At 40.6% G+C, this 20,620-nt stretch overlaps 1 protein-coding gene across 3 annotated transcripts in view; it reads left to right on the top strand.

Moving 5' to 3' along the window:
* LOC129180123 (pikachurin) overlaps positions 1–20,620 on the top strand; it is a 57,459-nt gene that overhangs the window by 22,056 nt on the left and 14,783 nt on the right. For 2 of the 3 annotated variants that reach the window (XM_054774232.1, XM_054774234.1), the window contains 7 exons: positions 1,414–1,527; positions 10,278–10,387; positions 15,654–15,740; positions 16,062–16,088; positions 16,808–16,925; positions 17,021–17,156; positions 19,089–19,255. In XM_054774232.1, the coding sequence (XP_054630207.1) occupies positions 1,422–1,527; positions 10,278–10,387; positions 15,654–15,740; positions 16,062–16,088; positions 16,808–16,925; positions 17,021–17,156; positions 19,089–19,255 (751 nt within the window). In that variant the 5' untranslated portion in view covers positions 1,414–1,421. Of the gene's footprint in view, positions 1–1,146; positions 1,528–10,277; positions 10,388–15,653; positions 15,741–16,061; positions 16,089–16,807; positions 16,926–17,020; positions 17,157–19,088; positions 19,256–20,620 lie in introns of those variants that run through there. The other variant, XM_054774233.1, reaches the window with a different exon arrangement.

Here is a 20,620-nt window from a genome sequence, read left to right as displayed (position 1 = left end):
TATGGCAAAGTTGTATCCTTTCATTTTTCACTATGTGACCCTCAGTGGGAAACGTTTGGACACCCTGTTCATGCGTAATGTTCGTGTATGTCCAGTAGGTGGCAGCAGTAAGCTCCGCACGTGCTATCCCTTCAGTGCTTTTTCCGTTGGTGCTGCAATGCCACAGTATTGTTGCTTTCTACATGGGAAGTGTGACTAATTGGCCTTTTATTACCATCTCTTTGTTTAATTTCAATTCCACTTTTATGGTCTGGTACCATAAAATACCAACCATACTATTATAGAAATCATAATAACTTTTAATAGTTTCACCATCTCAGAGAACTAAATAAAATACATTTTCAAAATATGTATAGATTTATTTACATTTAATTTGTAATATTTGATATGTAATGTAATAATAAAAAAATAAACATCCGCTACAAGAACTATACCAAGCTCATATACGCACAATGAAAATATATATAATTTATAATGGTAATTTTTAAAGTCTATTGCAAACCACAGCAGTACTTTTTTTTTTTTGTAAGTATTTCATTGAGTGTCCTGTAAAGGGTGTATTTAACATGAATTGCTACTTGTGTTAAGTGGCTGTGCAGCATACTGAGAGTTGTTTTTAATATTTTAATCAATAAAAATATTTTCTAAGAATTTTTAGATTTGTTTCCATATATTTTGTAATTTTTTCCATAGTATGGAATTTTAAATATTTGTTTAGTTCATGATAATAATAATAATAATAATAATAATAATAATAATAATAATAATAATAATAATACATGCACTATTAAAATAATACCCCGTTGGCAGCCAAACGAAGTCTTCTAATCTTTGAAATGAACATCTGTAGTTTTTATGTTTTTGGTAAGGTGTGCGAGTGTAGTAAGTGTGTGCGTGTGCGTGTGTGTGCGCGCGCGTCAAGACGTGGCCTCCATCTGTGTGTGCAGTGTGCAGATTAGACGCTTATTATCCTCTTAAAGCCCTAAATGGCTCCACGGTCCAGCACTTGGCTGTTCGTGTCATCTGCTCGCCATAAGACGACCAAGCAGTTAGTCGTCACACGATAGGGAGCCTCTTGCATTAAAAAAAAAAAAAAGCCACCATGCCCACTACTCTTGCGTCGGCACTCATTGCGCACAAGGTGTCTCCTGGGTCCCTCTGCGCGCTCCGGCTGGGCACGCGCTCGTCTCGTGTGTCCGTGAGTGAAGTGACGTTCCCAACCCACTGATCTTTTGGACCCTAATCTCATCAGTGTCACCCAGGAGCTGGACACTGCTCTGCATGCTGCATCTTTGGAGATAAAACACCTCCATAACTTCGTTATTAATATTCGTATTAACCTTTGAGTTAAGTCATCACCTCGCTGTGGGACTTTGGAGAAAATGAACATTTGAGCTTTTTTTGTTTTTTAAGGCGAAGATATGGAGACGAGCTGCAAAGAGAGGACTTTAGTGCACTTTGTTGTCCTTGCAATGTGCATGGTCGCTGTCTGTAGTGCAGCAAGGAGGTCCAATGTGAGGAGGTCTGGTGAGTTCAACTGTACTTCTATTTTGACCTATAAGTCAATCTTTATCTCGTTATTGTCTCCTTACATGTTGCCTAAACCTTCTTTTTGTCTTCTGCCCATTATTGTTTTACAATATTAAATATCAAGCATATGCAGTACTGGTAAGAGACCACCAAAGATGTACATTAATAGCACTTTAGGTGTACATCATTGATGACTGGCTCTAACAATCTATGTTATTCTACATATTAATCATATTATTACTGTATTAAAGTCGTAATCTTATCAGAATAAAGTTGTAATCTATTTCTGGAAATACAAGACATTTTTCTAACATGACCTTTTTTCTTTAAAACACAAATTTTTCTCTCCATTTTTTTTTATTCCATAGCCTTTTTTTTTTATTCCTTCCTCAAAATGGGATATTTTTCTCCCCAAATTTTATTTTATTAGGAGCATTTCATTCTGAGGAAAAAAACCCTTTTTATCCTTGTAAGATTTTACAAAAACACAAAAAAAAAAATCTGAATTAGATTCCAATGTCGATTACATTTGAAATGTACAGAGCCCCCAAGGGGACTTGGGGGAGGGAATAAATTTTTTGGGTAAGAAAAACCCGTCAAAATTATTTTCCACCATTTCCTTTCAGGGTCTTTTGTAGAAATGATTACACTTTTTTTTTTTTTTTTTTTTTTAACCAAAACAAAAAAAAACAACTATTCTTGTAAGAGTTGGACTTGAAAAAAAAAAAAAAAGGACAATATTTTTGACAGATTGCAACCTTTTTCCTGGTGAAAAAAATACAACTTTTTATAAAAAAAAGCAAAAAATTGTAATATTTCATTTCTTGTTTTTATTTTTTCCCTGTACTCTCTAGATCCAATTGCATTTTCCCTCTTCTGAAAAAAAAACATGAATCAAACATCAGCAACTTTTCTGGAAATGTAACAAGAAAAGTTTACTTTTTTTTTTTTCCCCAACCACTTGTTGCTAGGCAGAATTAGTGAGCCACTATAATGGCGTTTCTTTGTTGGCAAGGGCACGAAACGTATCTAACATTCTCTTTCATCGAGAGAGCTGTTTCCAATATTTTATGTTAAAAAGCGGCACAAGAGCGTCAAAATATTAGAAACGGCCCTTTGCTTGACACAGCACTGCAAAGACGATAATAAATGATCTTGTTAAATGAACACCTTTCTGAAGGCGCAATGTAGCACTGTGTCGTATCTCACACCAGGTGCACCTGTTTTTTTGCGCTGTGAGTGTGTAATGAATGAGTAAATCCTAGCAGTAAATACAGAAAGAAAGAAAGAAAGAAAGAAAGAAAGAAAGAAGGCACCACACATCAACAACAATGATGTGTCCCCTGAGGCACACGCTGGCTGGATGTTAGCTTTCTTTGTTATCTTGTCACCCTGACGTCTTCCTCCATCCTACTAGTCCCGCCCATTTCCTCTTCCTCCATCTCTTTGCATCACGTCTTGGCGGTCGGATCCCTTGGGCTGAAGCGGGCCACATGCACGCACGCACGCACACACACACACACACACACACACACACACATACTATGCACAGTCCAGGCTGTCTTCTGCCACTTGCTGACATTTCTACTTGTGTTGTGGCAAAGGCGGAATGGAATGGGGCGGGGTAGGTGGCGTAGGGGGGTGTCCACATGAATCACATCAGCCCACCCTCCCCGCCCCCATGCTTAGGTGATAGAAGGGTTAACGGCGTCTCTCTTGCTCAAGGTGGTTGTACTTTCTCCTGCACCTGACAGCTTTAATCTCGCTTAAAGTAAGACGCTGAATTATTTATTGGAGTCATTTAGTAGCACTCGATATCGTTATCTGTAGGAAAACGCTCCCTAATGTGCCTACACTTGTGCAAAAGCAACCCAGAATGTGCAAATGTGTCATGATGGGCCTGAAGAACAGCATTCTAAAGTGTATTCATTGTAACTTGGAGTTCATGTGCTACTTTTTTTAATATGGGATGAAGGATGTGAATGATTGAAGAAATGGTTGTATGTGAAGAGATGAAAGATGAAATTCCTTCAAAATGGTTGAACTTTCCCATAAGAAATAATGGAAGTAGAAATAGTCTGTTTCAGGGTCAAACTGTGGCCTTCGTTAACAAATATTGCCTGTATAGTTAATAACAGTTAAGTACATATTATACGCGGGCCATAGTCCATAATATTTTTCGACCTTGACACTGGCCAGTTGAAAATGGATCGTGGGCCAGGAGACTGACCTGTGTGTGTGTGTGTTGCACGGGGCGTGGCTTGCAGCGTTGGGAGGAGGAAGTCGGCGGATTATACAGTTTTCAAGGGTTATCGCCTCCCATGTAGCACCTAACCAACGCAGACAGCCCCTTTTAAACACACTAAATACAAGTGGAAGAAGAATGCTAACTGGAAAGAACAAGCAATTGCAGACCTTTTATATCTTTTCACTGAAGTCTTTGTCCTTCACTGAGTTCCTGCACTGACATTTACCTTTTACAGATATCAAGGCTGCCCCAGAACACTCTGCTCTCATTAAAATGGCATCCTGTTGCTTTTAAGGCCCCACCAGCCCACCATTGATCTCCTGAGTAACATCCAAGCTGCACATGAGTCACTGCTTCTACCTGCATACACACACACACACCTACCTCCCATCCCTGGATGGAGCAGGCAAGTTGTGTGCAATTAAAAAGGTCTCATGGTGATCACCTGTTCAGTGAAACATTACTTTGTTGTTTATAGTGTTTTGGTGGGAGACACAGGGTGGTGGCTGTGATTTGGTCTCAGCAACGGTAATAAAAAAAAAAAAATTGATTGCACTCCTGCAATGTTGACCACACTTAGCAAAAACAATTTTAGAATGACAAAATGCTAAGTTGTTAAAGGGTGCACACACGCTAGGCAGAGTCTGCTTTAGTCGCCTGGTGTGTGGTCTTCGAAAAATTGTATTTGTCCCCGGGGGGAGATTAAAGCACAATGCTACAAAAGCAAATAACCATTGGGGTGTCTAATTACCGCCTGGTCAAAAAACACTGTGCGACTTAGCTGTTGGTGTGAATGTCATGCGTGTCTCACTAGCTGTACTGTTGTTTGCAATGAACTCGTCAGGGCTACTAATACTGGCTGAGCAGTTTTCTCCTTACCGCAATTACAACACTGGTTCTGTTGCTGCTGTGTTGTGCAATATATCATGGAAAAAATGATTAGACCATCCTTGTTTCTTCAGTTTATTGATCCATTTTAATGCCTGGTACAACTAAAGGTACGTTTGTTTGGACACATATAACAAATGTAGCTCATAAGAGTTGCATTTAAGAGCTGATATCCAGCAACTTCCATGGTTTTCTTGATCATAACCAAAATCACTTAAGTTCTTACATGAAGACCTGTAGCATTTACTACCAAAAAATGTAACTCTTATGAGGTATAGAAATGAACACTGAAGAAACAAGGGCGTTCTAATCATTTATTTCATGACTGTACTTGTTTATGAATGACCACATGGTCAATGAGAGCTATGTTTTCCTTTCCACTTTCTCATGCCCTCCAAATCATTACTGTATTATAGTAAGTTTCCATACAGTTTTAGGAAAACCATTTTTGTCAGTCACCAAAACCCAGTAAAAAGTCCCACACCAGTCACATTTACTATGTTGTTTCCAGTTTCAGACACCGGGTTCCGCTAACTCGCAGCAGAGAAAGGATAGGGAGAGCTGGCAGGAACAAAGCAAAGTGCCTGAAAGTAACTCCAAAAAATGATTTCATTGTTTTTTTTAAATGCGTTGATTTTGTATCTGAATAACAACTAGATTTACAGTACGTTCTCCCTCTGCTGGATCTGGTGGTTCACCGTCACGTTCACTATGCAATGCGTGAATGAATGTTACACTTAGACCGACTTTAGTTGTCATTCAGATTTGCATCTGTGATACGTATCAGTGAGATTTCGTTTCGTTGGCTGAGATGCAGAAAAGTAATAAGAGAAAAAGAGCAACTGAATCGCTACAGTATAACAATGAAACCTCTTTGCTTCTGTGTGAAAGTGGGGAGAACAGTCCATGTCTCTCTCCTGATGTTGTGACACCTGGTCAAGCAGTGTTTTTTTGTTTTTTTTTGAGACCACACAGAGATGCAGTTGGTTGGTATACGCTCCATGGTGCCTCTGGAGAAGGTGATTAGGATTGGAAGGGGATGTGTTCTCTTCATCCAGCGCACAAAACGCATGTGCTGCTGAGCTTTCCTTACAAGAGCTCTGGCGTGATGGGACCAGGTCAGGGTGTCCATAATCTGCACCCCCAGGAACCTGATCCTGCTGACAATCTCCAATGCCGGAATTTCCGGATACATGTATGAGAGTGCACCGGTATATTAACCGCATCCACTAAATTTAAAGAGGAAAAAAAGATTTACATACGTAGGCCACACCTGTCTAGGCACACACAGCAACGAACAGTGCTTGTAATACGGCTAGTTAAATAGTAGCCTACCAGAAAAGACATTCATCGCCGTCCTCATCCTGCTAGGAGATAAAACCACTCAAAGCATCTTTTTTTTCACAATTGAACAGCCTCATACTTCCTTTGTCAGCCTCTCCCTCTCTTTCGTTGTCGCTCTCGGCGTCACCTTCGTCTCGAGCTGAATTAGCCCTTTAGCTTGTGTTGTCCTCTTCATCACGCAGTAGGCCAGCCTTTTGAAACCTGTTAGCAGTAGTTTAGCGGCTGAAGACACTCTTTGACAAGACGAACACTTACAAACTTGTACTCTTTTGGAGCGGGTGTGCTGCCTCCGTTTATTCAACGCAGCATGTGAGCCCAGTGTATAACAACAGTCGCCTTTATGTGACGTCATCCATGCGCACCACTTTCCAGGCATGACTCGTCAACGTACGCTAAATCAAACTGTTCCAATGGTGACGGCTGGCGGTCCGAGTCCAAACAGAAGCTGTAGTAATTTTAGACTTGATCCATCTTACTTAAGATTTGTTAGATCAAAACATGAATACTGCATAAGACTTCAAACCGTATTAACGTCCCCTTCACTACTTCCTGAAGATGCACGCTAAGCATAAAATTGGCCACAACACAGGGTTCAAAGCGTGAAATGGAAATTACGGTGATATTGTTGATGAGGAGTGTATGACTGGGCTGTGGGCTCCTCCTGAAGTGGATGATGATTGGTTGGTTTTGTCCACATCCAGGGCCAGGTTGTTGATTTTACACCAGTCGACCAGATATGTGTTGAACCGCTTAGTGTTGAACCGCTGTTTAGCATTTTAATCAACTCTCCAACTTGATTGTGGTCATCTTCCGTACTTCAAAGTGTGTGTCAATGAGGTTATGAGGATGCTTGTGAGCTTGTTAAAGCTGCGATGCAGTGGGCCATCACGGACGTTGATGATCATCAGCCTACATTCTCCTTGGCTGTCTCCTTGTGTGTGGACTCCTCTGACTCACATGTGTTCAGCTATTAAACAAAAGTGGTAGTTTATTTTGAAGTAAATCTAGACAGGATGCTGAGGCTGAACTTTTTCCATAGCCTTCATCCAAACCTAAATGTCGTAAGATCTTACCTATGCACAACCTGAAATGATGACATTGAATACGATTTTCATGGTTGTGTGTCATTTTGCTGCCAAATATGCAATGTTGATATAAGTTGAGTTGATTACAATTTCTGACCCAGGATGCACGACACGTTTGGTTCAACTGGCGTACATTTTCTCAGATACTGTATGACTTTTGACCTAGGTATATCAATATATTTTTTTCCGTCATACATCAAGCCTACACCATAATGCAGGGGTGTACAAGCCGCGGCTCTGGAGCCACGTGCGGATATTTAATCCTTCTGTTGTGGCTCCAGCTGGTTTATGCTTCTGTCTCGTCCCTACGCCGTCCCGTCTGATACCGTCATGAGCCTTTCAAAGTTCTTTGTCGGAGTTGAGCGTGTGCCGTGCTATTCTCTCCCGAATGCTAGGGGCAGTGTTTTGGTGAGAAACCATGACGCTGGTCAGCTATACGGCTTGAGATGGCTGAAGAAAAGGCTTACGAAACATGACTGATTGCCAGGTGACAACAATTGGGGCTCATCGCTCCGCCAGGAGGAATAGAAAGACAGAAAAGGAATGAGACAATACGTTTAAGGAAACTATACACAGTATGTAGCGTTATCTTCAATTTAGTGGTCAAATAGGTTCCAATTGGGTTTTAAAGGAAAACTGCACTTTTTTGGGAATTTTGCCCATCATCCACAATCCTTATGTAAGGCATGAACACACGTCTCTCTCTCTCTCTTTTCTGGGCATTCTAAAGATGTAAAAACAGATAAAAAGAGACAGCTCATTACTGCATGTAATGGGAAGCACCTATGCCGCCTACAAAGCCTGCTATTAAAACACCTCCAATAAGGTTTTATATCCATGTTGTGGCCATGTAGGTACATTCATGATAACATGTAATACTTGACTATATATAACTACAGTGTGTGTGTATGTACTGTATATATATATATATATATATATATATATATACAGTATATGTGTGTGTGTGTGTATATATATATATGTGTGTGTATATATATATATAAAGTATATGTATATGTGTATATATATATAAAGTATATGTATATGTGTGTGTATATATATATATATGTATGTGTGTGTGTGGCATATACTAAGGAGACGCTCTGTCCCCGCTGCTGTTGCCCAGAAGGCAGAATAGTAGATGTTGCGGACACCACAGGCAAATAGTAACCGTGAAGAGGCCACAAGGAAAGCTGCAACTGTCAAGTATCTGCAACACGTGAGGCAAGTGGCAAAAACAAGATCCGGGCAATTAACAGCTATGCCCTGCCAGTGATCAGATACCCTGCTGGGATAATAAGCTGGCCAAAGGAGGAAGTTCAGACCACAGATGTTAAAACACGGAAGCTGCTCACCATGCACGGAGGGTTCCACCCCAAATCCAGGATCCAGAGGCTATACGCTATGCGCAAAGAAGGAGGCCGAGGATTAGTGAGCATCAGGACCACTATCCAAGACGAAACATCCAAGCTCCACGAATACATCAGGAAGATGACCCCAAGAGATGAAGCACTTAGTGAATGTCTCAGGCAGTGGAAACTGGAAAATAAGGAGTTGGAGGAACCATCATGGGAGGAAAAACCCCTGCATGGGATGTACCACGGACGGATAGCTGAAGTGGCGCATGTGAACAAGTCCTACCAATGGCTAGAGAGGGCTGCACTGAAGGACAGCACAAAGGCGCTAATCATGGCAGCACAGGAGCAGGTCTTAAGCACCACCACAGCAATAGAGGCCCAGATCTACCACACCAGGCAGGATCCCAGGTGCAGGCTGTGCAAAGAGGCCTCTGAAACAGTCCAACACCTAATAGCAGGGTGTAAGATACTGGCAGGAAAACAATACATGGAACGCCATAACCAAGTAGCCGGTATAGTGTACAGAAACGTCTGTGCAGAATATGGACTGGAGACACCTCCCAAGGTGGTGGAAAATGAGAAGGCGAAGATCCTGTGGGACTTCCGAATACAGACGGATAAGATGGTTGTAGCCAACCAACCGGACATTATGATCATGGATAAGCAGCAGAGGACAGCCATTGTGAGGGATGTAGCCATCTCCAATGACGGCAATATCAGGAAAAAGGAACACGAGAAACTAGAGAAATACCAAGGGCTCAAGGAAGAGCTGGAGAGCCTGGAAGGTGAACGCAACAGTGGTGCCCGTGGTCATAGGAGCACTGGGGGCCGTGTCCCCCACACTGGAGAAGTGGCTCCAGCAGACACCTGGAGAAACATCAGACATCTCCGTCCAGAAGAGCGCAGTCCTAGGAACAGCTAAGATACTGCGCAGGACCCTCAAGCTCCCAGGCCTCTGGTAGAGGACCCGAGCTTGAGGTGAACAGCCACCACCCTACCTGGGGAGATGGGGGGTGGGTGAGGGAAGAGTTTAGTTTTTATATATACCTGTGTGTGTGTGTGTGTGTGTGTATCTGTCCCTCTGTCTCTATCCTATCTAGTGGACTATACGTACAACCAGTTGTTGGAGATGTCTGACTTGTTTATTTGTTTATTTGTAATTTTAAATTTGTGCTCATTCTTCCTGTATGGTGTATATGTTTACTGCACAGTTATAAGTGAAATATGTGCTTTTAGTGCAATTTTCATATTTAATTTTAATTTATGCATTATTTGTATGTATGCAGTTATGTAGTTCGTTGTTTTATTGATAAAACGCCTCAATGAATTCCTTTTAAAATGCACTTTGGACATGTAATTATGTGTCCTAATGTTTCAAAAGATGACAATTTTAGGAAACAAATGCATTTGCTTGGTTTGATTTAAATATTAAAATAAATACATATATGAAAGCATTTAAAGAAGCATTCAAAAAATTTAAATGTCTTCAATAATAGTGTTAAAAAAATTTAAATACAAATTTAAATTAAAAATAAAAATGACAAAAGCGTAGAAAATAATTAACAGTTAAAATTAAAATGAAATATAAAGAAAAAAATATTTAAATAAAAGTGTAAAAAAAATTCTTTAAATAATAATAATAATAATAATAATAATGAACAAGTTACCGTCAAAAAGAAAGTAAGGTTTGGCCTACTATAATGGTATATAATCTTTAAAAACTGTTCTGGTATTTTCCAGGTTTTAAAATGAGGTCATTGATCAAATAAGCAATTTGATTGGATTTAGTGGTCCTTTTCATTGTTCTGTCTACTAAACAACCAGATCGCCTGAGTCCTCCGTTGGACATCCAGTTGGAGACAGTCAACTGCACCGCCTTCAGTGTGCGATGGAAGATGCCCCGACGACACGTCAGCACCATCACCGGATACAAGGTTGGCAGACACTCTCCATTTGTTTGTCACATTTTGCAACTGGCCTGGAGGTGAGGTTTCTATCTTGGCTCGGGCCTTTCTTAGCTTACTGTGACTTAATGATAATGATGATAATAATAATAATACATTTTGTTTATAAAATGTTTTTCAGGATACTCAATGACGTAACCCTGGATTATATGCCACAGTCTGCTTTTGGCTGCAGCAGCCCATTTTCTGGCAGCCTTCAGTCTCCTTTTGGGAAAAAAATTAGCTTGTAGGGGTCTCTGTAAAATAACAGCTGTGGATGTTTTTTTATTTAAACCCACTGAAAACAAATGGTGCCCTTCATGTAACAGGATTTGGGTAAAAATGCAACGAAGCCAACTTTTCCACACTTTCCACGCCGCATGTTTGTCCATCGCAAGCCACTTAAAAGGATGGCTTTTAACGCAGCACGACAGCCTTGAGGCATCCATTGACATTTTGAAATACGTTTGATGGAACCCTTCAGCAGCAGAGAAAATAGACCTCTGACGGCTGATGTCGTAAAGCACTAAAGCAGGACATTAATGGCTGTATGGCTCAAGTGGCAGTAGGGAATTTTTACTTTCTTTCATGTGTGGGTCCCTTTTTCATGTTTTTACAAACCTTATTGAGCCAAGGCGCATATTTTACTCTCCAAAAATCTCACAGCACACCACCGAACAAAAATGTTGTATGAATGGCAACAGGTGGACACTTCCTGCCATTTTGCAATAATTGATAACCGCGAAAACTCCCACGAAAAACCACAAAACCACAAATAATGGCTTTACCCATACTGTAAAAAGCCCTAAAATGCCTATTTTTGATATTCAAAAACCGGGTTTGCTCACACTTGTTCAGCATATGAGCTATTCCCAAAAGTATTTGCTCTCCCATCCCAATGATCAGAATCAGGTGTCCTAATCACTTGGCCTGGCAGGTGTATAAAATCAAGCACCTAGGAATGCAGACTGCTTTGATGACAAACATTTGCGAAAGAATGGGCCGCTCTCAGGAGCTCAATGAATTCCAGCGTGGAACTGTCATAGGATGCCACCTGTGCAACAAATCCAGTCGTGAAATTTCCTCGCTCCTAAATATTCCACAGCCAACTGTCAGCTTTAATATAAGAAAATGGAAGAGTCTGGGAACAACAGCAACTCAGCCACGAAGTGGTGGGCCATGTAAACTGAGGGAGAGGGGTCAGCGGATGCTGAGGCGCACAGTGCAAAGAGGTCGCTGACTTTCTGCACAGTCAATTGCTACAGAGCTCCCAAGTTCATGCGGCCTTCAGGTTAGCCCAAGTGCAGTACGCAGAGAGCTTCATGGAATGGGTTTCCATGGCCGGGCAGCTGCATCCAAGCCATACATCACTAAGTGCAGTGCAAAGCGTCGGATGCAGTGGTGGAAAGCACGCCGCCCCTGGACTGTAGAGCAGTGGAGACGCGTTCTCTCGAGTAATGAATCACGCTTTTCCATCTGGCAGTCTTATGGATGAGTCTGGGTTTGGAGGTTGCCAGGAGAATGGTGCATTTCGGACTGCATTGTGCCAAGTGGGAAATTTGGTGGAGGAGGAATTATGGTGTGGGGTCGTTGGGCTTGGCCCCTTTAGTTCCAGTGAAAGGAACTTTGAATGCTTCAGGATACCAAAACATTTTGGACAATTCCATGCTCCCAACCTTGTGGGAAGAGTTTGGAGCGGGCCCCTTCCTCTTCCAACATGACTGTGCACCAGTGCACAAAGCAAGGTCCATAAAGACATGGATGACAGTCTGGTGTGGATGAACTTGACTGGCCTGCACAGAGTCCTGACCTGAACCCGATAGAACACCTTTGGGATGAATTAGAGTGGAGACTGAGAGCCAGACCTTCTCCACCATCAGTGTGTGACCTCACCAATGCGCTTTTGGAAGAATGGTCAAAAATTCCTACCTTGTGAACAGCCTTCCCAGAAGAGCTGAAGCTGTAATGGCTGCAAAAGGTGGACCGACATCATATTGAACCCTTTGGGTTAGGAATGGGATGGCACTTAAGTTCATATGTGAATCAAGGCAGGTGAGCAAGTACTTTTGGTAATATAGTGCTACTTTAGTCCCAAAGTGTATAACCAGAGAATACATATATTTAGGAAATTTTGTAAATATGAGTATTTGTGTACATTGTACATGTATATCAGGGCTGCACGCACTTTTTTAGCCTGCAAGTTAAAAGGCAAAATGATCTACCTCTTACTATAAAACATATAACACATATATCAAATCTACAGTATATGCCATGATGCCTACAGTATATCTATAACAAAAGTTATCCGTTCATTTGTAGTGGCTAGTTGGGGGGGGAAAGTTGATTGTCTGATGGCTCTGCTTTGCGTCCTGAACTCCACTATAGCAGGGGTGTCCAAAGTGCGGCCCATGGTTTATTTATTGGCCTGCAGCACATTGTAAAAATATAAATAAGCAAGAAAACTTAAAAAAAAAAAAAAACAGCAAACGGCAAAAATGAAAAAATCAGCAGTAATTTTACAAGAATAAAGTCAAAATATTAACAGAAAAATGGTCTAATCTAACAAGAACTCGCAATTTTACAATAATATTTTGAGGAAAAAAATAACATAACATTTTAGTAGCATAAAGTTGGAATGTGTGTATATGGACTGTATGTATAGTACTGTATGTATAGTATAATGAACACTACACAGCTATTTTGGCTGACATGCTACTCAGGTGATGTACTTCGTATTAGCACTTGTTGCAGCGGTAGAGTCCATTCTTCATTTGATGGTGCTCCAGAACAGACATTTTCAACCTGGCCAGAGTAAAAACAAATAACCGCAAATCAAATGTACACACTTTTTTTCCTGCGTGGATGTCCATTTTTCCTGCACAGACCATTAAAGTGGGTGGCTCTTCAGCTTTTAAAATGCCTGTCACACTCCGTCTAACACGGTGGCCTTGAGAGGAGATTGATGTTTCAGATGGGGCTTCTTCATTTGTTCATTTTAGAGACAAGGAAAGACATAAATCATTATTTAGCGCTTTGCCAATACAGTATATTCGTTTTGCTCTGCCTTATGTGCTTTGACCACTAAGTGGGACATGGGTCATTTCTTCGATGTAATGTACATTTACGTCTACTCGCATGAAAGTGGGGATTTTGTACAAAATGCACTGTACAGTGGAACCTTGGTTTTTGTCATTAATCTGTTCCTATGAAAACCGAATCAATTTTTCCCTTAAGAAATAATATAAATCCATTTAATCTGTTCTAGACACCCAAAACATTAACAGAAAACTCCTTTTATGGAGAATAGTTATAGTTTTACATGCAGAAAAGGAAGGAAAATACTCGGGCTGTCTATGACTAAGGATTTTCATAGTCAAATCTGACTCTTTAGGGCTCTGATAATGTTAAAGCCCATATTTAGAAAGTCCTAAATAGGTTTTCTATGCTCTAACTACAAAAATCTTCTGTTTATTAATATTGAATTCTGCTTCGTGGAAACTCCCTTATCGCAGTCGGGTTTGGAACCAGTTAACCGTGATAAACGAGGGACGGCTGTAGGTGAAAAAGCGTTTTATTAATATGAACTTCGGGCTTAGATTTTTTTTTTTTTTTTTTTGTGGCCCATTTTTGCTGTTGTTTATTTTTGTTTTAATTTTCCAAATATGTTGACTTTTTTCTTCCATAATCTTTGTAAAATTTCTTTTGGTATGACTTTATTCCCATATTATTAGAACTTTTCCCGCAACCTAAATTTCCAAAAATTCTAACTTTATTTTGTTGTGTTTGGTTCTCATAATATGATGACTTTAAAAAATGTTTTTTTTCTTCAATATCTCAACTCTATGCTATTAAAATGTTATTTTTATCATAAGATTACAAGTTTATTCTCTTAAAATGGAGGCTTTTTTCCTCATAATAATGCAACATTTTTCTCTTCATATTCTGACTTTACAGCTGTTTCCTACATTTGTTGTTGTTTTTTGAAGAATTTTCCAACTATTTTGCTTTCTTCTTGTGCATTTTCTTCTCGTAATTCTCATAAATGTTTATTCCCATAACATTTTGACGTTGTTCTCCTGACATGAAAAGTTTCTCAGAAATTACGGCTTTGTTTCTCATTTTATTATGACTTGAAATTGTTTTGTATTAATATTAAAATATTTCAACTTTATGCTCCTAAAGCGATTACTACAACATAGTTCTGGTAAAATTAAAACTTTTTCTCATTAGATTTCAACTTTTTTGACTGTATTCTTGTAAAAAAAAAAAAAAAAAAAAAATGCAAATGGCCCCCGGGCTGCACTTTGAACACCCTTATCTTAGCTCATGTCACGTTGTTCTTCTGTAGGATGCAAACGAGTTAACGAGTTGAGACTGAATCAGGCAGTGGTCTTTGTTTTGTCTCATTTGCTTCAAGACAGGATTATTTAGCATATTATATTTCCTTGACTATTTGTTCAAATGTTTGTACACACTAACGCAGAGTAGCCTGGTGACCTTCCTTCCTCATTTTAGTGGCCCATTAAAGTGTGAATCTGTGTGTGCTTTGACCATATGTCTGCACTAAGAGGATTAGTCAGCGAGCTGCAGTTAGCTTACAAACAACTCGCAGATAAGTGTGTGTGTGTGTGTGTGTGTGTGTGTGTGTGTGTGTTCATTAGGCCAATCACTGGGTTGAGTTACCTCTGCCAAGGAGGTTCATTGTTTATTTTTGTGTGCAACTTCTTGTTTTTGATATATCAATTTTTTTTTTATATTAGGTGAATGATGATAAAGAATGAGCAAAAAGTACATTTTTATATTGGAGAAAACCAAAATATCAATTTTGGACAGTTCTCATACAACCGTATCCATATTTTTACTAGGGCTGTCAAAAATAGCGCTTTAACTAATTTATTTCCATCCATCCATTTTCTATGCCACTTATCCTCATTACGGTTGCGGGGGTATGCTGGAGCCTATCCCAGCAGACTTGGAGCGACAGGCAGGGCACATATAGACAAGCATCCCTACTTGTTGACTAAGTACAATTTGTACATCTGTAGAACTGATAAGTGAAAAGGTTAGCTATTAGCATCTATCGTAGTGTAAAAAAATAATTGTTTGATTTGGCAACAGAAATCGAGTATTATTTACTTCCAAGCTTGGTATCGTATGGGTATCATCCGTCACGACCATTCATGCCTTGACGCTGCAGGTGATGTTCGGTGGAGGTCCGTGCTCTCGTTCAGTGGTTCTATCTGTGTGTGTGTTCCAGGTGTTTTACACAGAGATGAAAAATGGCCGTCCGCTGGGCACGGCCTCCGTGTTGGAAGTGCCTCTCAGTCTGGACATGCTGACAACTGTAAGTTCTTGGTTATTTTGTTGAGCAACCTTTTATTCTAGCTTTTTTTTATAAAACAGTGCCATGAACAACTAGAGGATGCCACGTGGAATAAATCGTGGCGGTCGACCACCGTGCATTTCTCTGTGTCGTGGGACCTGAAATGTCCTTGGGTTTCATCCACAAAGGAGCGTACTTAGGAGAAAATGTATATATTATTTTAATGAAAGGTGTGCTTCTTTGCACATGTGGAAGATCCTTTTAGTGATGAATGTGTTATTAGAATGTCTGCACTCTGCCGCATTCAGACACTCATCAGTCTGTTCTGTTATTTTCTCAAAGGGCCAATTTGACGGGCAAGCAAGCTTTGTAAGTACATTTTGGTGTTTTATAGCGTGTGTGTGCAAGTAGAGTTATTATGATGTCACCCTTTCTGTCCATTTTCAGCTATCGTCACCATTTTTTGTTCTGTCCTTTTTTTTCCTCTGTAATCTCTTTCATTCTTTTTCCATCTGTATTCTTTTCCAATGTATATTTCTAATCTTCACAATATTTCCTCAGTCTTCAGCTTGTTTCCACCATGCAGTACAGCTCCGTGTGTACTTTTTGCTGGATCGTTTGTGAAAGGCACCAAAACAACGGATCCGTACAGTTGTACCTTTTGGCACCCCGCTGTGGGGGTACAAGCCAAAGTGGAAGGGTACCTAAACCACAGTGATGGGGATGATGACGTAGGTCAGGATTGACATCACAATCTGCACAGTTTGAGTCCAGTGTCTTCTTCCAGACCTCAAGGCACAGCGGCAAGCAGCAGCATATCATGCACTGTCTTCAGTAAAGCTGCTTATTTTTGTGCTGACCTGACTTTTATCTGAAATTTTGGGTCTAAATCAATTCAGATTTGTAAGAAATAACCCCATCACGAGTGCTACCCATCTTTTATCCAATTGTGTAGCAGTGTTGATCTGCTATGATACACATGAACAGAATTTAGCGTTCCAAACTGTGCCGTGTCAAACTGAACTGGACAGCACAGCTTAGTGGAAATGAGGCTTTATGTCACTGATCTCCCTTTATGTACCTTCTAGGATGTGGACGTTGCAAACTTAAAGGTGAACACAAAGTACCGAGTGAGTGTTGGCGCCTACGGTTGGGCCGGGGAGGGTCGACCCAGCATGCCCCGAGACGTTGGCACCGGCTCACATGGTGAGGGGAAGGAAAAAACCAAGCCTGTTCGTTCTCCGTGATTATTATGCCGTTATATACTGTACTATATCCTTTATTTCTCACTCTGCCTGTAGAAATGTGCATGCCACCCTCACCCCCAACTCAGCCTGTCGTCATGGCGATATCTGACACGGAGTTGGCGCTGTCATGGCAGCAAGGGGAGAGCGAGGGAAGTGCACCCGTCCTCCACTTCCTGGTTGCTTACATCAGGTGGGCCATGATGGATGAGGATTTACTACTACATTGTTGATGCCCTCCGGTCTACAGCATTATTTAGGACATGTTTTCATAAAAGCAATAATAGCAAGATTCTTTATTACAATTTATTTATTTTAAAAATGACTTTTTTCTGGAAGTGGTAAAATTACAGCTCTTTTTTTCTGCTGTTTTTTTTCCTAACTATTTCCACTTTGTTCTTTGTAAATTTTCCTCTCATAATCACAACTTTATTTCCCATGATATTTTGATTTTATTCTTGTATCATTATAACTTTTTCCGCAAACTAATTTTCCAAAAATTACAACTTTATTTGTTGTTTTGTTTCTCATATTACGACTTAAAAATGTAAGTTAAGTTTAAATTGTCTTTTTTCTTTAATAGTTGTTATTTTTTTCCTCATAATATTAAGTTTGTTCTCGGAAATTTCCAACTTATCCTCGTTAAATTATTTTTTTCTCTTAATATTTTGACTATCTCGTAAAAGTACTGCTGATTTTTCTATTTTTGCTGTGCCACGTGGGCCTCAAATGGCCCCCAGGGTGCACTTTGGACACCCCTGCTCTAGATGTCTTCCCCCTAACAGTTATTTGCCTCCTCTGCATTACATAAACACCCGCAAAGTGACCAAATATCATATTATTCATTTATTACAAGTGACCTTTCACGCATTTAATCCAGTATCCCCGACATGTTTCCACAAAAGATTGATTGTAGAGGAACAACCCTTCGATTTTGGTGAGTATCAGGATAAAAGTTTGCTTACAGGAATTTATTGAAGTTACTATGGCATCAATGGGGAAGTGTCCATCTCATTAAAATCATAATGGCATCGTCCGTCTTCCAAGAAGCTCACAAACTCAGATACACTCTACTTTTGTTTTCACTTTTGTGAACAGTTTTGGCCTCGGCGGAGGTCTAGTTTTTATAGCATCCAAGTCTGATGGCCTGCCACTTTTGCACATAACTGTACAACAGTGGAGTACCGGACAGTGCTATTGAGCTAGCCGACTGCCACACTCACAGACCAATGGAGACGGTGCATCTACTGTATGTGAACTGCTTTCTTGTGTCAGCAAATAAATAAAGGTACTGTACTGTCTGAGCCTTTTTCTTTAGGGTGGCAAAAGTCACAAATGGAATCTGTTTATTTGTAGGGCTCGCCATTAGCGATGCTCTTATAAAAACAAAACACAAAAAAAACCCCCAACAACATTCAACTATCAGTTGACTTTGGACAAAATTGAACGAATCAGACTGGACTATGAAAATCCTAAATCAAAGACCGCTCTGCTTTTCATGCATCTTGTGGATCACAACGTGACAAAGATGATTCATTGTGTGAACACAATACTCCTTTAATACAGAAAAGAGGGCATTTTGCTTTCTAGATTCTACAGAACAAAGCATCTTATGTTTCAGTCTGCACGTCGAAGCCAGATAGTGTCAGATATTGTTTTCCAGAAATCCCTTGATGATGTGCCAAAACACAGACACCTCCATCGCCCCAGTGTGACACACTAGGCAAAAATTCTGTGTTGGATATAAAAAGCATCAAATATATTTAACAATATATTTGCAAACAAAGAGAGACGCAGGCGGATTTGACAAATCTGAATCGGCGTCTCACAAACGTTGCAATGAAACAAGCCTGGTTGCAAAGCGACCTGAACGGTGACGATAACGTGCATGTGTGACCCCAGGGTTGTCAACATCAGCATGTGACCTCTTATCAGCTCCACACGGAGGCTTGGACTTGACAGTTTGGGAGTTCAAAGCATTTGTTTTGATCTGATTCTGATAATGAACACTGTTAAATGAGTACCTCTCTGACAGTGTCAATATAAAGTGAGCGTTATCTCTGTTCATTGGATTTTTGATACATTTGGTGTGTGTGTGTTTGTTTTTTTACCTTGTTGTCCACAGGCCAGAAATGGACACGGAGTGGACGTACATCCGGGAGGCCATCGAGACCAACTCCATGGTGCTGAAGGGCCTGATACCAGAAACGGAGTACCAGTTTGTCATCAGAGCCGTCAACTTGTACGGAGCCAGCCCGCCGAGCCACGTCAATCACCCGGTGCGCACTCTGGGTAAGACTGTTTGTTGATCCCTGCTTGCCATTTTCTCCACACACTTCATTGCTCACCCAAACTGACCATTGCTAATGTGATGTTAAGTATTCAATTGAATGGAGTAGATTACGACTCGTGATACATAGCCTTTACTAACAGCAGTGTGTGTTAGTGGGTCAGTGGGTTACCTCACCACAGCCTCTGGACACAAGTCATTTACTTTATTTGTTTGGATGCTGGCATGTGTGAGGGTTATGTGGGACTGATTCCTATTGAAAAAAAAAAAAAAAAAAAAACACATCACAGTCACAGGTGTGTACATGCAGCAGCTTAATGCAATGTCTTTGCATGCACTGTGTCTACTAATGAAGAGTGTGGCTGCGCTCACCAAATCTACGTTTGATAGATAAGTAGGTAGGTTTTGGGTCTACCTGTCCTTTTTCTGCTTTGTGCACTATTGTTCCCCAGCCAACAAGCAGCCAGGCAAACTTGTGACCAACAAGCAAGGTTTGACAGGATGGATGCATATGCAGTATGAATGGATAAGTACCGTAAATTCCCGACTATTGAGCGCTTCTGAATATAAGCTGCGGCCACCTAGGAAACAAAGACATAGACTGTATAGACTGCACTTGCCATAAGCCGCAGGTGTCCACGTTGTAACATGGGATATTCACATGGAAAGACACACTATAAACCTTGCAGTCCTACCTACACTCGGCGTTCCCAGCGTCGCTTGTTAACTCTGAGTGAGACATGAGATGTTTTTTTCTGTTGGAGTTCAACGGCTGCCTCGGTCCAAGCAGTCCAGTCATAAGCTGTAGTAATTCTATACTCGATCAAACATACTTAAGATTTGTCATGTCAAAACATGATTGCTGCTTAAGACTTCAAAATTAGAGATGGTAAAATGAACCTGAAACCTCAGAGCTTGTGTCAGACACCCTGAATCACACTGCTTCCAACTAGTGCTTTGGAGCTTGTATCGTTCTGCAAATGTCACGTGGTATGGATTAGTGGTTGTCTTAGGTTTGACAGGTTGTTTTGTTGCTAACTTGTGTATATAATCACCACCAAGCTGTTGAACAATGTAGGTTTGTAAGGAGAGCACTGGCAGGTTTTTTATATGTTAGTAATGGCCACCAGTGGTTCAGTCCATAGAGACACGTGGTTGCTTTGACTGCACTCTTCCACTGGATGTTGCTCATGTTGCTTTCACTGAAGCACCGAAGCTCCCAATCTGTCCCGGCACAATTTGAAGGAAAGCCTCAAAGCTTCATGAGGCTTCACTTGTTTTGAATCAAAAGATCATATTAGCCTCTTTCATGACTTCCTGCCTGCACTCTAAGGATCATGGGAACTGTAGTTCTTTTTAGCCAGAAT

Source organism: Dunckerocampus dactyliophorus, chromosome 4, assembly GCF_027744805.1.
Source record: "Dunckerocampus dactyliophorus isolate RoL2022-P2 chromosome 4, RoL_Ddac_1.1, whole genome shotgun sequence".
Classification (NCBI taxonomy): domain Eukaryota; kingdom Metazoa; phylum Chordata; class Actinopteri; order Syngnathiformes; family Syngnathidae; genus Dunckerocampus; species Dunckerocampus dactyliophorus.
This window is presented reverse-complemented; position numbering and strand designations above follow the sequence as displayed.